This window comes from Ovis aries, chromosome 5, assembly GCF_016772045.2.
Source record: "Ovis aries strain OAR_USU_Benz2616 breed Rambouillet chromosome 5, ARS-UI_Ramb_v3.0, whole genome shotgun sequence".
Lineage (NCBI taxonomy): Eukaryota > Metazoa > Chordata > Mammalia > Artiodactyla > Bovidae > Ovis > Ovis aries.
The window spans coordinates 48,036,088-48,053,358 of NC_056058.1; the positions used below are offsets into that span (position 1 = coordinate 48,036,088).

General features: G+C 43.2%; 1 protein-coding gene across 5 annotated transcripts in view; it reads right to left on the minus strand.

Annotated features, from left to right (window-relative positions):
- The window catches only part of SIL1 (SIL1 nucleotide exchange factor), a 266,056-nt gene that overhangs the window by 111,979 nt on the left and 136,806 nt on the right, over positions 1-17,271 (minus strand). For all 5 annotated transcript variants that reach the window (XM_027970286.3, XM_012178581.5, XM_004008844.5 and 2 more), the window contains exons 4-5: positions 16,471-16,591; positions 4,475-4,574 (exon numbers count right to left, since the gene is read on the minus strand). In XM_027970286.3, coding sequence (XP_027826087.1) covers positions 4,475-4,574; positions 16,471-16,591 — 221 coding nt within the window. The remainder of the gene's footprint in view (positions 1-4,474; positions 4,575-16,470; positions 16,592-17,271) is intronic.

Sequence of the window (17,271 nt, forward strand, 5' to 3'; positions counted from 1 at the left end):
ATTTATCCCCATTAACACTACCCTAGAGTGGAAAGCAGAATGCTGATTTACACTGCCTTGTTCCCTCCAGATGGAGGTTAGAAATATAGACTCTCCACTGACCACACCCTCTGTCATCACTGCAGCTAAAGCAAGTGGAAAACTACCTTGATGCATCCAGCAGGGGACAGACATTCAGGTTCCCTTTTTGGCCTCTGCTGACACCACCCCAACAGAAAAAAGCAGACTGCTACACCCCTGTGAGGGGTGAAAATCAGGCTCCACACATGGACTCTGCTGGTACCACAGTAGTGGGAGAAGAAAATAGTCTTCTTTCACTGAGGAGAATGTAGAAATCCAAGCTCTCTGCTCAACACCACATTGGCTGAGATAGGAGAGCACTGCCTCACACCATCTACTGCTACCAGAGGGGCAACAAGTTCAGGCTCCCCACTCAGCTTCTGCTGATACCACTCTGGTGGAGGCAAGAGTATAGCTTTGCTCTACCACACAAACTGGAAATGGAAATCCAAATTCTACATTTAACTTCCACTGGCACTAAGGAAGGTGGAGAGATTTCCATGGTCTTTGGCTAAAAGAGAATAGGTATTGTGAAAAAGATTTTTATTAGGCTGCCCTATTCCTGGTTCTTTCTTATAGAGAGGAGGACTTTCTTAGGGCCTTTTTTCTATCTGTACCTGTTGGCATTTCCATGATATGGGCTTCTCCAGGATCCACTTTGGGATATTTAGAGAGCAAAAAGACAGGCAAGAAACTCACTCCCATGTCATCCCTCAAATTCCAAGGTCCCTACCTAATCCACCTTCTTCTTCTCACCTTTATCATATTTTTATATTTGCTTTTAGTATTTTGAAAGCCTTTGGCTGTGTGGATCACAACAAATTGTGGAAAATTCTTCAAGAGATGGGAATACCAGACCACCTTACCTGCCTCTTGAGAAACCTGTATGTCAGTCAAGAAGCAATAGTTAGAAATGGTCATGGAACAATGAACTCATTGAAAACTGGGAAAGGAGTACGTCAAGGCTGTATATTGTTCCCTTGCTTATTTAACTTACATACAAAGTATATCATGCAAAATGCCAGGCTGGACGAAGCTCAAGCTAGAATCAAGATTGCTAGGAGAAATATCAATAATCTCAGATATGCAGACGACACCACCTTAATGGCAGAAAGCAAAAAGGAACTAAAGAGCCTCTGGATGAAGGTAAAAGAGGAAAGTGAAAAAGCTGGCTTAAAACTTAGCATTCAAAAAAAAAAGTTTACAGCATCCGGTCCCATCACTTCATGGAAAACAGATGGAGAAACAATGGAAACAGTCACAGACTTTATTTTCTTGGGCTCCAAAATCACTGCAGATGGTGACTGCAGTCATCAAATTAAAAGAATCTGCTCCTTGGAAGAAAGGCTATGACCAACCTAGACATCGTGTTAAAAAGTAGAAACATCACTTTGCCGACAAAGGTCCGTCTAGTCAAAGCTATGGTTTTTCCAACAGTCAGGTATGGACGTGAGCTGCTACTGCTGCTGCTAAGTTGCTTCAGTCGTGTCCGACTCTGTGTGACCCCATAGACAGCAGCCCACCAGGCTCCCCATCCCTGGGATTCTCCAGGCAAGAACACTGGAGTGGGTTGCCATTTCCTTCTCCAATGCATGAAAGTGAAAAGAGAAAGTGAAGTTGCTCAGTCGTGTCTGACTCTTAGCAACCCCATGGACTGTAGCCTACCAGGCTCCTCCATCCATGGGATTTTCCAGGCAAGAGTACTGGAGTGGGGTGCCATCGCCTTCTCCATGGATGTGAGAGTTGGACCACTAAGAAGGCTGAATGCCGAAGAATTGATGCTTTTGAACTGTGATGCTGGAGGGAGACTCTTTAGAGTCCCTTGGACAGCCAGGAGACCAAACCAGTCAATCCTAAAGGAAATCAATCCTGAATGAATATTCATTGGAAGGACTGATGCTGAAGATGAAGCTACACTAGTTTGGCCACCTGATGTGAAGAACTGAATCATCGGAAAAGACCCTGATGCTGGGAAAGATTGAGGCCAGAAGGAGAAGGGGGCAACAAAGGATGAGATGGCTCAATGGCATCACCAACTCAATGGGCATGAGTCTGAGCAAACTTCAGGAGACAGTGAAGGACAGGGAAGTCTGGCACCATGCAGTCCATGGGGTCAGACATGACTTACAGACTGAACAACAAACAACAGCAGCAGGAAGAATAGGAAGAAATGAGTCTATTTAATCTTGCCCAGACTCAAAAGTTTAAGATGGCCATATTTTCAAATGGAACAATTTACAGGATACAGCTGAACAACAGTTGACATGATAAAACATAAAGCATCAAGCAATCTGTATGGTAATAAGGGGATAAAGAGATCAGATTCAACAACAATGACCCAAATCTGTTGGGTGACACAGAGCTTTTCCATAAAGCAAGGGACTCTGGGAAGGACTGATTCACTTAAATCTAATAAGTTACCAATGGATATAATGGAATTGATGCCCTCCCCACCCCCCAAAAAGAATTCATTCAATTGGTAAGATATGACAATATCTCACAGAATTGTCCTTATAAATAGTAAAAGCACATCCTGCACTTGCAAGTAACCATGTAAATATTTTGTTTAAAGACTGATAAAAAGTATGATGGTATCTGCAGCCAGGAGCTGGAGACATGTAAGAAACTCCCCAACCTACTTCAAGTTGATTTATTTGCCAGTCCCAGTACACTGGCAGGTGGCAGAGTCAGTCCAGGAAAGATACAAATGAAAGTGAAAAAAAGACCCCAGGACTCAGTACCTCGGTGAAGAAGCTAACAACCTAAGCACCACAGAAGTAAAGAAAGAGCGTGGCAGGCATAGGTCAGAAGTGGCAGCCGACACCAATCAGATGGAACAGGGGTGTCACATTTTGCTGCCACTATTGGGGTCTCTTCTTGCAGAGAGAGAGAATTATTTTTAATTGCAAAAAACAGAAACTGAAAACTTAAATAATCTCTTGCTTTTACACTTAAAAAATATTTTTATAATATTCACACTTTTCTATACTAATTGAATTATGAGATAAGAATACCACTAAAGAGAGCAAAGAGAAGAGACAGGGGTGCAGTAGGTCTTCCATCCACAGAGAAAAACATGGGACAAGGGCTGATTTTTATGTTCCCATCTGCGCCACGTGGAGCTCCTGGTGAGAGAATAAGTGGGAATGAGCCCAAGCCCTGGTCACAGGAATACCAATCTCTGCTCCAAGCGCCTAGGAATGCACTGCTCTCCTTTGCTGGCCTCAACTTCACCAGGTAGGGGATTTGCTTTCCCTCACACCTCTCCATGCCTGCAGTTAATACACACCTGCAGTGGGATATAATTTTATGCATCACCTTCCTTCACCACTACTGCTGCCATCCTGCTACTCACCTTCTCTTATCATGTGCACTCTTCATATTGAGATACAACTTTGGTAAGATGAGTAAAGACATGGAGGCTTGGCTTGTATATTAATACTTCCTCCTGAGGTCCTCTCTCTCTCTCTCTCTCTCTCACACACACACACACACACACACACACACACAGGTCCATCTGTCTCAGAAATACTTAGTTCTGAAGGATCTAAAGCTTCCTTCACTAACACACAGACTGTCAAGAATCTGGTGTTGCCTCTCTAAGATACTGCCAGAATTCTGGGATGAGGGCAGAGATAAGAAAAGGAGAGAGAATTGTGAAGAGGAGGAGGAGGAGGGAGAACATAAAAAGGTCTGCAAGGCGGCCACTGGAGGAAGTTCTTTCAAGGACAGGACTCAAGCAGAAATGTTAAGGACTGATCTGTAACATTCTCTGGCTATTACATGACCTCATGATCCATCTAAGAATAAGACTTTGTTCTGATAGGTCAAGATCCATGAACCATCCCAGACATTAGGGACATAGCCAAGGGGCTGCGACTCTGCCTCTTTCTCCTTCTCATTCCCTAATAACCTGTACATAAATTTAAGAGTTGGAGGAAACCTTAGCCATCTTGTCCCAGCCCCATATTGTACATTTAAGGGATCTGAGGTCTGGAAAAGGTCTGCTACATGTTCAAATGACAAGGACTTGGGCTTCTTCCTTCCTGGTCTAGGTCCCATCCTTTACACTTGTGTCTAACCTAAGTGTAAGTGAGGAGATGTGAGTTCTAATCTCTGTTCCGCTAATTGATGTTTGTGGTAATGCAGAGTATGGCTATCTATGCTCTGTGCTTCAGTTTCCCAAATATGTAATGGGAAGCTGAATCCTAATGAAACAATGACAGAAATGCTCCCAGAAATTTATTAATAGTTCACAAAGGGTTACTTATTTGGCATTAACTTTTCCTTAAATTATTTTGCAATATTATTGTTATTATTACCCATGTTTATTGCTAAAGCTTTAGGAAACAGTGATTCCCTTTCATGTCATTTTGCAGGATGGTATGAACTCACTATAAGCAATATTACTAACCTGGTCTTCCTTTGAATTTTCCATCTCTGCCCCCTCCTTGAATTTTGCCAGTGCGTTCTTGAGGTCCTGAGATGTATAGGTATTGGTGTTGATGTTCAGCCTGTCCAAAGAGAAGTTGAGAGTCATGAGGCAGGTACCATCTTTCCCAAGAAAGAACATCCTCTGATGGCTGGCACTCCAAGGCTAGCTAAGCCAGGCTAACTCACAGGACACTATCCACTTTTGCCGTGGGTCAGCCAGAAGTCTAACCTTGATGATCTCACCTTGAAGCTAGAGGAGGAAAGAGCTAAAGATGGGGTCACTTCATAAAAGAGGAGAAAATGGCATGGGGCAGACAGAAGCCCACTGTGGACAGAGAGCTCTCAGCCAGTTACTCAGGCAGAGAAGCAAGTCTGGAATGTCTGTGCAATGCTGCTCTCTCAGCAGGTGCCAGAGTAAGACCTCCTGGGGGACGATGGGGCACAGAGAGAGGACATAACATGTACCCTATATATAATCTTCTCCCGCCCAAGTATGTGTCTAACCTGATTTGACAAGCCAATCTATCTTTACAAAAACAGGCTGAATAAATTCATACCTTTAAGACAAACCCGAGCACAGACTATGTGCAGGTAGTATGAGTCAGTCTGACAAAGAAATGGGTTTGAGATATGAAGAACTAAAACCAAGGCCAGCCACCCTCTGCAGCCAGCCTCCAAGGAGAGGGAAGAAAGGAACCAAGGTGGACATAATGTCAGGAAGCTGGCAGAGACTAGAGCGGTATCTTCAGAAACAGTCCTGGAGCTGATCCAAGCCACAATTCATCTTGACTGGAGAGAAGGCATTTGCGGGGCAGCAGGGTGGAAGGCCGGTTTTGCCACCAGCACTCATTTCAGTTCAGTGAACAGAGGTAAGGAACAATGATACATACAGACAAAGGGAAGTGTAGAATGTGGACTGTGCATGGCAAGACTGTCCGGCTGGCAGTGTGGGGAGAGGGTGGTCCAGGTAGCCCTGGAGATACTGCAGAGATCGGGAAAGAAGGGGCTAGTGGACCACTCTCTCTGTTCCAGGTGAGATGAGTACCTCAGTCTCATGGCCCAAGATCCTAGCCAGCCTCAGCTCTCATGAGAGGTTCTCAGTCTTTGATTCATCCCAGAGACCCCTTAGAGCCCTCAGAAAAACACTTGACTTCTTTAAACCCCAATCCTCCTAAACTAACTAATAATAGTTAATAATTCCCATTTACAGAGCACTTAACCATGTGTCAGGCACTGTGTCAATCCTTTAAAACTAATATTTCATTCATTCAAATCATTACCACAGTCCTACCAAATAGGACAGGTAACACCTCTCCTGTCAGCAAATCACCCACTGCCCGCTGCAAGAGGATACCACTGCCTTGATCCTTACTCTGAAGAGGGAGTGAAGTATTTAGGGCTATAACTTTTTAAAGTTATTTTTTTAAATTGGAGAATAATTGCTTTGTAATATCGTGTTGGTTTTTTCCAGCCATAGGTACACTATGTCCCCTCCCTCTGAACCTCCCTCCCACATCCCATCCCATCCCACCTCTCTAGGTTGTCACAGAGCATGAGGTTTGAGCTCCCTGCATCATCGGAGAAGGCAATGGCAACTCACTCCAGTACTTTTGCCTGGCAAATCCTGTGGACAGAGGAGCCTGGTAGGCTGCAGTCCATGGGGTCGCTGAGGGTCGGACACAACTGAGCAACTTCACTTTCACTTTTCACTTTCATGCACTGGAGAAGGAAATGGCAACCCACTCCAGTGTTCTTGCCTGGAGAATCCCAGGGATAGGGGAGCCTGGTGGGCTGCCATCATCTATGGGGTCGCACAGAGTCGGACATGACTGAAGCGAGTTAGCAGCGTCATACAGCAAATTCTCACTGGCTATCTATTTTACATATGCTTATGTATATATTTCAACGCCTCTCTCTCAATTCATCCCAACCTCTGCATCCCCCACTGTGTCAACAGGCCTGTTCTCTAATGTCTGCACCCCCACTGCTGCCCTGCAAATAGGTTCATCAGCACCATTTTTCTAGATTCCACATAAATGCATTAACATACAATGTTTTTCTCTGACTTACTTTACTCTGTATAATAGGTTCTAGGTTCCTCCATCTCATTAGAACTGTATGTGTTCCTTTTATGGCTGAGTAATATTCTATTGTATATAAATACCACAACTTCTTTCTCTATTTGTCTACAGACATCTAGGTTGCTTCTGCGTCTGAGCTATTGTAAATAGTGCTGCAATAAACACTGGGGTACGTGTGTCTTTTTTGATTATAGTTTCCTCATGGTATATGTAAAAGGCTATAAGGAGCAGATTATCTCCTCCTTTCTCCAAGACTTAGGATTAACCCCATCGTGTCCACATCTCTATTTACTGTATCAAGTCCCACTCTCCCAGGCCATCCATCATCACCGGCTCTTAGCCCCAGCTACATGCACACAAATGTACATGTGTGCCTGCATGCACACAGGCACATGTACAACTATCCTCAGCTGGTATTGTCATTTTATTCTTCACTGAGAAAAACAGATGTTATCATCAATAACTCATTCATCCTCCCATCATCCACTCTATATACCAGTTCAGTTCAGCTGCTCAGTCGTGTCCGACTCTTTGTGACCCCATGAACTGCAGCACGTTAGGCCTCCCTGTCTATATACCAACCTGCACCCAAATCTACATTTTCTGCTTTCCTTACTATTAAAAAGGAAGACAGTGTCCCTGCCCCTGTTGCACTTAGGGTAGAGATCCCACTTGCCTTTTCAAAACCTTTAACTCCCCAAATTATACCACACTCCCACCTGCCTGCATCATCAGTTTTTCCTTTGGTTGGATTATTCTCATTAGCATACCAACACCCCTTTGACTCCACAATCTCTAATTATCATGCCATTTCTCTGCTTCTGTTCAGATTAAGTAAAACTTCATGAACACATTGTTTTCATTCACTAGCCACACCTCCTTGAATGCTATTTAGATTGCCATATGCATCAACCTGGATCTTGTTCCCGAAACTCCACTAAAACTGCTCACCAAAATTACCAATAATCAATGGTCAAATCCAATGGATTCTTCACTAGTGCCTGTTCCTCAACCACTCAGCAGCATTTACACAGTTCACCCCTCCCTCCTTGAAACAGTCTCCTTTCCTGGCTTTTTGTTGCCACATTCTCTGGGATTTTTCCTCTTCCATGCTCCTTCTCTAATTGTTCTTGCTGGTTCCTTATCTCTTACCTGAATCCTATATGCTGGAACACCTCAGAGTTCAATCTTGAATAATCTGTTCTCTATCTCTACACTCTCCGTGTGTGTGTGTCTCAGTCATGTCCAACTCTGTGACACCATGGACTGTAGCCCACCACACTCCTCTATCCAAGGAATTCTCCAGGCAATAATACTGGAGTGGGTTGCCATTCCCTTCTCCAAGGAATCTTCCCAACCCAGGGATCAAACCTGGGTCTTCTGCATTGCAGGCAGATTCTTTACTGTCTGAGCCACCAGGGAAGCCCTCTAGTATTCTTGCCTGGAGAATTCCATGGACAGAAGAGCCTGGTGAGCTATAGTCCATGGGTCACAAACAGTCGGACACAACTGAGCGACTAACACTCTCCCCTAGATAGTTGAAAATATCTATCAGGCAGTGATGCCTAAAATTACATCTTTGACCCAAACCCCTTCCCCGAGTACCAGCCAGACTCCTATACAACTACTGAAACATCCTGGATCTTTAATGGCCACCTGAGACTTATTACACCTAAACCATAGGTCTTGACAGTTCTCTCCATAAATCTGTCCCCCTCTCAATCTTTTCTATTTCAATAAATAGTACCTTCTAGTACCTGGTTATGCAAATCCAAATGAGGCTTTACCTGAACCTCTACTCCCCTTTTTCCAACCCCTAAACTGTAAAGCTATTGCTGCTGCCCCCAAATTAAATCTCCAATTCATCCACTCTTTGTTACACACCACAGACTAAACCACCACTGTGTTTTGCCTCACCCACTGAAATGACATTCTAATTGTCTCTGTACATCTTTTGTCCCCCTTCAATCTATCCTCAGTATACATAGCAACTATAATGATCTTGCTAAATTACATTAAATAATTCTCCTACCCCAAATCCTCCAAGGGCTCAAATGAAGAACATTCAACATGCTCCTCAAAATTCCACATGATCGGGCCCCTCATACCTTTCCAATCTCATCTTATATTAGTCTTCTTCCTTCTCCTACCCATTAATCACCCTGATCACTTTCCTTTTTCTTAAACTTGAGAAAGCCCTTTTCTTAACAAAGCCAGGAACTCTTGTTTCTTCTGCCTGAATTGCTCTAACTCTAACCCTATAAAATTAACCCCTTGCATGACTAAGTGACCCTCATCCTTCAGGTCTCAGGCTTTGACAAGGCCTTCTCAAACTGTCCTTTCTATTGGATTGCCCAAAAAGGTTGTTCAGTTATTCACAAGATGGTACAGAAAAACCTGAATGAACTTTTCGGCCAATCCAGTAGCCTCCATTAGAGATTTATCACCTCATTTCTTCCCCAGTATTTATTATAATCTATAATTACCTTACTTGCATACTTATTTCTCTTTTCCTGCTTGCCAGCCTCAATAAAGCTAGCGTCTTGTCTGTTTTATTTACTACTGTATCCCCAATGCCTGGCACATAGGCACTCAATACGTCTTCTGTGAAATGAACGGTGGAAAAAGTAAACTGTCCTATCCATGGCCCACTCCCATAACTACTACACCATATTATAACTGTGGTAAGTGCTCTCAACAGGGCTTCCTACATGGCTCAGTGGTTAAGAATCCACCTGTCAATACAGAGACACAGGAGACGCAGGTTCAATCCCTGGGTCAAGAAAATCTGGAGGAGGAAATGGCAACCCATTCCAGCATTCTTGCCTGGAAAAATCCATGGACAGAGGAGCCTGGAGGGATTGAGTCCATGGGCTCACAAAGAGTCAGACAGGACTTAGCAATTAAACACACACAGACAAATACACAACCCAATATGGAACAATTTGGATGCAGTTTGGTCCTCTAAATGTAAGAGGATGATTCAAAAAGCTGATTGTTCCAAGGCAAAAGATGTACTATGGAGAAGTTGACAGGGATATAGACTAAAGCCTGTGAAGATGGCAATGTCTAACACACAAATAGCAAGAGGAAAACCAGTTGAGAGCCAGCTTGTACACTGAACTCAGGAAGTGCCCAGAGAACCCTCTGGGACAAGTCAGAGTAAGGAGACCTCTTCTGGGCTTTAGAGCTCACAGGAACCATAGCTCTAGGTAGCAGTGTGGCCAGTCACATGCCCAGCAGGACTAGTGGAGAAGCTGCTGTGGATTAGGCTGAATGGACTATCCTATCTCTCTAGACAGTGGTTCTTAACTTCACAGGATCACCAACTTCTTTGACAGACTTATGGAAAGCTGTGGGTCTTGTTTCTCAAAACAGTTAAGTCAGTAAACAAAATATCATAACAATTTTGAAAATCAGCCCTGTCCTTTGGTCTCTGCTCCCATTCCAGAACTGAAGAAGCAGGAAGACACTGTGAAGTGGAATTAAAGGAGCACAGAAAGAGGTTCACTGCAAGAGGAGAAAGTCACCACCAAAGACTCACTGAGCTCATAGCACTGAACACCGACAAGCACCTTGTCAATGCCTTTGGGCTTCTGTACAGACAGATCTGTTGCTAGCTATAAACACTGAGTGCAGGCGGCTGCGAGGGCGCAGGAACTGCCGAGAGGAGCTACCCCACGTCCGAGGTCAGGGGCAATGGCCGGGAGGAACTACCCCACGTCTGAGGCCAGGGGTGGCGGCCGGGAGGAGCTACCCCACATCCAAGGAGTGGTGGCTGCGTGGGTGCAGGAGGACCTAGAGGAGCTACTCCACGTTCAAGGTCAGGAGGGGCGGCGGTGAGGAGATACCCCTCATCCAAGGTAAGGAGCAGCGGTTGCGCTTTGCTGGAGCAGCCGTGAAGAGATACCCATGTCCAAGGTAAGAGAAATACAAGTAAGACGGTAACTGTTGCAAGGGGGCATCAGAGGGCAGACACACTGAAACCATACTCACAGAAAACTAGTCAATCTAATCACACTAGGACCACAGCCTTGTCTAACTCAATGAAACTAAGCCATGCCCATGGGGCCACCCAAGATGGGCGGGTCATGCTGGAGAGGTCTGACAGAATGTGGTCCACTGGAGAAAGGAATGGCAAACCACTTCAGTATTCTTGCCTTGAGAACCCCATGAACAGTACGAAAAGGCAAAATGATAGGATACTGAAAGAGGAACTCCCCAGGCTGGTAGGTGCCCAACACACTACTGGAGATCAGTGGAGAACTAACTCCAGAAATAATGAAGGGATGGAGCCAAAGCAAAAACAATACCCGGTTGTGGATGTGACTGGTGATAGAAACAAGGTCTAATGCTGTAAGGAGCAGTATTGCATAGGAACCTGGTCCATGAATCAAGGCAAACTGGAAGTGGTCAAACGGGACATGGCAAAAGTGAACATTGACATTCTAGGAATCAGCAAAATGGACTGGAATGGGTGAATTTAACTCAGATGACCATTATATCTACTACTGTGGGCAGGAATCCCTTAGAAGAAATGGAGTAGACATCATGGTCAACAAGAGAGTCTGAAATGCAGTACTTGGATGCAATCTCAAAAACGACAGAATGATCTCTGTTCATTTCCAAGGCAAACCATTCAAAATCACAGTAATCCAAATCTATGCCCCAACCAGTAATGCTGAAGAAGCTGAAGTTGAATGGTTCTATGAAGACCTACAAGACCTTTTAGAACTAACACCCAAAAAGATGTCCTTTTCATTACAGGGGACTGGAATGCAAAAGTAGGAAGTCAAGAAACACCTGGAGTAACAGGCAAATTTGGCCATGGAATACGGAATGAAGCAGGGCAAAGGCTAATAGAGTTTTGCCAAGAGAATGCACTGGTCAGAGCAAACACCCTCTTCCAACAACACAAGAGAAGACTCTACACATGGACATCACCAGATGGTCAACGAAAAAACAGATTGATTATATCTCTGCAGCCAAAGATGGAGAAGCTCTATACAGTCAGCAAAAACAAGACCAGGAGCTGACTGTAGCTCACATCATGAACTCCTTATTGCCAAATTCAGACTTAAATTGAAAAAAGTAGGAAAAACCAATAGACCATTCAGGTATGACCTAAATCAAATCCCTTATGATTATTCAGTGGAAATGAGAAATAGATTTAAGGAACTAGATCTGATAGATAGAGTGCCTGATGAACTATGGAATGAGATTCGTAACATTGTACAGGAGACAGGGATCAAGACCATCCCCATGGAAAAGAAATGCAAAAAAGCAAAATGGCTGTCTGGGGAGGCCTTACAAATAGCTGAGAAAAGAAGAGAAGCGAAAAGCAAAGGAGAAAGGGAAAGATATAAGTATCTGAATGCAGAGTTCCAAAGAATAGCAAGAAGAGATAAGAAAGTCTTCCTCAGCGATCAATGCAAAGAAACAGAGGAAAACAACAGAATGGGAAAGGCTAGAGATCTCTTCCAGAAAATTAGAGATACCAAGAGAACATTTCATGCAAAGATGGGCTTGATAAAGGACAGAAATTGTATGGACCAAACAGAAGAAGATATTAAGAAGAGGCGGCAAGAATACACAGAAAAACTATAAAAAAAAAGATCTTCACAACCCAGATAATCATGACGGTGTGATCACTCACCTAGAGCCAGACATCCTAGAGTGTGAAGTCAAGTGGGCCTTAGAAAGCATCACTACAAACAAAGCTAGTGGAGATGATGGAATTCCAGCTGAGCTATTTCAAATCCTGAAAGATGATGCTGTGCAGTGCTGCACTCAATATGCCAGCAAATTTGGAAAACTCAGCAGTGGCCACAGGACTGGAAAAGGTCAGTTTTCTTTCCAATCCCAAAGAAATGCAATGCCAAAGAATGCTCAAACTACCACACAATTGCACTCATCTCACATGCTAGTAAAGTAATGCTCAAAATTCTCCAAGCCAGGCTTCAGCAATATGTGAACCATGAACTTCCTAATGTTCAAGCTGGTTTTACAAAAGGCAGAGGAACCAGAGATCATATTGCCAACATCCGCTGCATCATGGAAAAAGCAAGAGAGTTTCAGAAAAACATCTATTTCTGTTTTATTGACTATGCCAAAGCCTTTGACTATGTGGATCACAATAAACTGTGGAAAATTCTGAAAGAGATGGGAATACCAGACCACGTGACCTGCCTTTTGAGAAACCCATATGCAGGTCAGGAAGCAACAGTTAGAACTGGTCGTGGAACAACAGACTGGTTCCAAACAGGAAAAGGAGTACGTCAAGGCTGTATACTATCACCCTGCTTATTTAACTTCTATGCAGAGTACATCATGAGAAATGCTGGGCTGAAAGAAGCACAAGCTGGAATCAAGATTTCCGGGAGAAATATCAGTCACCTCAGATATGCAGATGACACCACCCTTATGGCAGAAAGTGAAGAGGAACTCAAAAGCCTCTTGATGAAGTGAAAGAGGAGAGTGAAAAAGTTGGCTTAAAGCTCAACAATCAGAAAACGAAGATCATGGTATCTGGTCCCATCACTTCATGGGAAATAGATGGGGAAACAGTGGAAATAGTGTCAGACTTATTTTGGGGGGCTCCAAAATCACTGCAGATGGTGACTGCAGCCATGAAATTAAAAGACGCTTACTCCTTGGAAGAAAAGTTATGGCCAACCTAGATAGCATATTCAAAAGCAGAGACATTACTTTGCCAACAAAGGTCTGCCTAGTCAAGGCTATGATTTTTTCAGTGGTCATGTATGGATGTGAGAGTTGGATTAGGAAGAAGGCTGAGTGCCGAAGAATTGATGCTTTTGAAGTGTGGTGTTGGAGAAGACTCTTGAGAGTCCCTTGGACTGCAAGGAGATCCAATCAGTCCATTCTGAAGGAGATCAACCCTGCAATTTCTTTGGAAGGAATGGTGCTAAAGCTGAAGCTCCAGTACTTTGGCCACCTCATGCGAAGAGTGGACTCACTGGAAAAGACTCTGATGCTGGGAGGGATTGGGGGCAGGAGGAAAACGGGACGACAAAGGATGAGATGGCTGGATGGCATCACGGACTCGATGGACGTGAGTCTGAGTGAACTCCAGGAGTTGGTGATGGACAGGGAGGCCTGGCATGCTGCAATTCATGGGGTCGCAAGGAGTTGGACATGACTGAGCGACTCAACTGATAAACACTGAGAAGGAAGAACACATGTCCAGCTTACCCTGCAGGACATCCCAAGGCAGAGCCCTCAGAAACATTTCAAAGGAGAAAATTAAAGGGGCGGGAGTAGGAATGCATATTCCTCTCTCACAGTCTCACTACTATAGACCACATGGATGGCTCTCTTTCTAGTCTAAAAAGACAGGAGAAACAGGCGAAGCAATAACTGCTCCTACTGATGATCTGGTGGCTCAGAGGGTAAAGCGTGTGCCTGCAATGCAGGAGACCCAGGTTCGATCCCTGGGTCAGGAAGATTCCCTCGGAGAAGGAAATGGCAACCCACTCCAGTGTTCTTGCCTGGGGGAGCCTGGTGGGCTGCCGTCTATGGGGTCACACAGAGTCCAACACAACTGAAGTGACTTAGCAGCAGCACAACAATGAGATTTGATTCTTTCTTTGATGGTTCTGGGAAAGTAGTCATCATATAACCTGTGTTACTCCAGGTACATGCCTATCTGGAGAGGCAGGGAAAAATAAAGATCCGTCCCAGTTTGAAGCGACTATAAGGAGGGCAAACAGCTCCTTATTTTACAGATCATAAAACAAAGTTGAATTTTCTGATAGTGAAAAATGCCCAAATCTGAATAAGCTATTTTGTGATCTTTTGAGTGCCACATGGACAGGAAGGATGACCTTTTGCCAGGTCCCCTTCTGCCTCATCTCTAACTTCAAAATATTGCTAAAATAATAAAAATCCAAGGACTGAGTAATACTAACCTTGCTGAATCCATGATTGATTCCCAGTACTTACATAAACAGGCATATCTCAGCAATATTAAGGGACTGGTTACAGACCATCACAAGAAAGTAAATATTGCTATAAAGTAAGTCACATCAATTTTTTGGTGCACAGAAGCTATGTTTACACTATACTGTAGTCTATTAAGTGTACAATAGCATTATGCCTAAAAAAACAAGTATATACCTTAACTAAAAAATACATGACAAAAACAATACAAACCAAAAAACCAATTACAATAGTTACATCAAAGATCTAATCAAAAAATTAATCATAGATCACCATAACAAATATATTAATGAAAAAGTTTGAAATATATTGTAAGAATTACCAAAATGTGACACAAAGACACACGAAGTGAGCAAATGCTGTTGGAAAATGGTAGCAATAGACTTGCTCAACATAAGGTTACCACAAATCTTCAATATGTGAAAAATGCAGTATCTGAGAAGTGCAACAAAGTGAGGTGCAATAAAACGAGACACAGCCATATTAGATCAGGGACAGGAAACTACCTGTAATAACCAGATAAGATTGTGGGCCTTATGGGATGATTTTCCCAACTACTCAACTCTGCCGACTTCCCTGGTGGCTCAGACAGTAAAGCGTCTGTCTACAACGTGGGAGACCTAGGTTAGATCCCTGGGTTGGGAAGATCCCCTGGAGAAGGAAATGGCAAGGAAATCAGCCATGGACAATACATAAATGAATGAACATGGTTATATTCCAATAAAACTTTAACTATGGATGCTGAAATCCAAATTTCTCATTATTTTATTCAGTCATGAAATATTCTTTTTTTTTCCAACCATAAAAAACCATTAACAACCACATAACTTGTGGGTCATACAAAAACAGGCAGTAGTCCCAATATTTTGCCACAGGCCATAATTTACTGGTCCTTGTGTTAGAAACTTTATGGTTGGTATGTATACTGACCTTTCAAACTGCACAATTCCAACAGCCCCTGTAACCCCATGCCTCAGCCTCCTTCTCCCTTACACAAGAAATAGCAAAGAAAACTTTTAAGTCAAAAAGGGAAAAAAAAAAGGAAAGAAAAATAGAGACTATGAATTGCCCAAAAGTAAATCAACTAAACTGATTACTAAAAAATAGGCAATTATTACCAATGGAGAACTTTTATAAGAAAGCCTGTTTTAATATGGACTAACAAGACGAAAAGTTACTCTGAATTAAAGACTTTAAAATGCAATTTTATTGTCCACCAAGGAAGTATTACTGCAAAGCAGAAGGCCTAACAGGCCTGTTTTAATGAATAGATGACTCATCTGTAATCGGCGCATTAATTGCTGGGAATCAAATGGGTGCTCTTAAAGTACTGGGAATAAAGACTTCATTTTTAAAGCAGGTTAAGCATTCCCCTAGCGCCTTTTTTTAAAAGTATCAGTTTGCTTTGAAAACTGTTTCTTTCCAAAGACCATAGAAGTAAACATCCATAAAACCCTGAAATATTTATCATAAATTCTAAGCTATTAAATTGCAAAAATTTTTTAATCCACATGTATTTGGGCAAGAAATAATATATTAAATGGAACTGATGAACCTGTCTGCATGGCAGGGCTAGAGACACAGATGTAAAGAATAGCCACAGGGCGGGAAGGAGAAGGTGGGGCCCATTGAGAGAGTCTGACATACATAACTAGCAGGAAGCTGCTGTGCAGCACAGGGAGCTCAGCCAGGTGCTCCGTGGCAACCTAGAGGCGTGGGACGGGGGTGGATGGTGAGTGGGAGGCTCAAGAAGGAGGGGATATATATACACATATAGCTGATTCAAGCAGATGTACAGCAAAAACTAACAACATTGTAAAGCAATTATACCCCAATTTTAAAATTAATTTTAAAAAAGAAACAATACACTGTCATTACTCTCAGCATTATAGGGTCAGTGCTGTCGGTCTCCCAGTCCCTAGGCTTGACACTGTACCTTTTGCCTTTTTTTAACCCTTTCAAATTAGTTTGAAACTTGTCCTCATCTTGGAGTTTCACTTCCCTTGCCCCAGTCTGGAGATTCAGCCGCACATGGGATCCTGCAGCAACAGCCTGACCTAAAAGCCAAGAAGACAGAGAAGGCTTATGAGGTATATGGTACTTGGAGGGACACTGCAGCATGACAAATTCTTTCAAGGGAAGCATACAGAACAAGTTCTCTTGGAATGATCGGGTAAATCCTGAGCATAAAAGAGCAATGATGTAACAAGAATTCAAGTTTTCTCAATTCTGGGAAGATGATAGTGAACTACAAGCTACACCAACCACCGTGCCTCCATCAGAGAACCAAGGAGCCAAGGAATCACCAGGCCAAGACAACTGTTTTCTGTTCCTGCCATCACACTTCAGCAGGGAGTTTTTTTACCTTTGACTAAAAATTAAAAGCCAAGTTGAGTACATAAGTATATGTGTGTGATGATCCACTTCTAACCTCAAATCCATCCATAAGGCTTCAAGATTTTTTTTAAAAAAGGTATATACAAGTAGAATGGGAAAACCTTTCTCTGCAGAGGCTCCATGAAAAGGTTAAGTCAGGTATTAAATGAGGCAAGAAGTGAGACCCAGACTGGGGAAAAAGTGAATCCCAAACAGATGGAGTCCTTCATGCAAAGACTCAGACTCAGAAACTGACAGGATGCATTCAAGAGGCAAGGAACAAAAGAGGCCAGAAGAACTGGAAGGACTGTGGAGGCTGTTATCTTGAAGCACTACTTGAAGCCCAGTTTGAGGTAGGAGA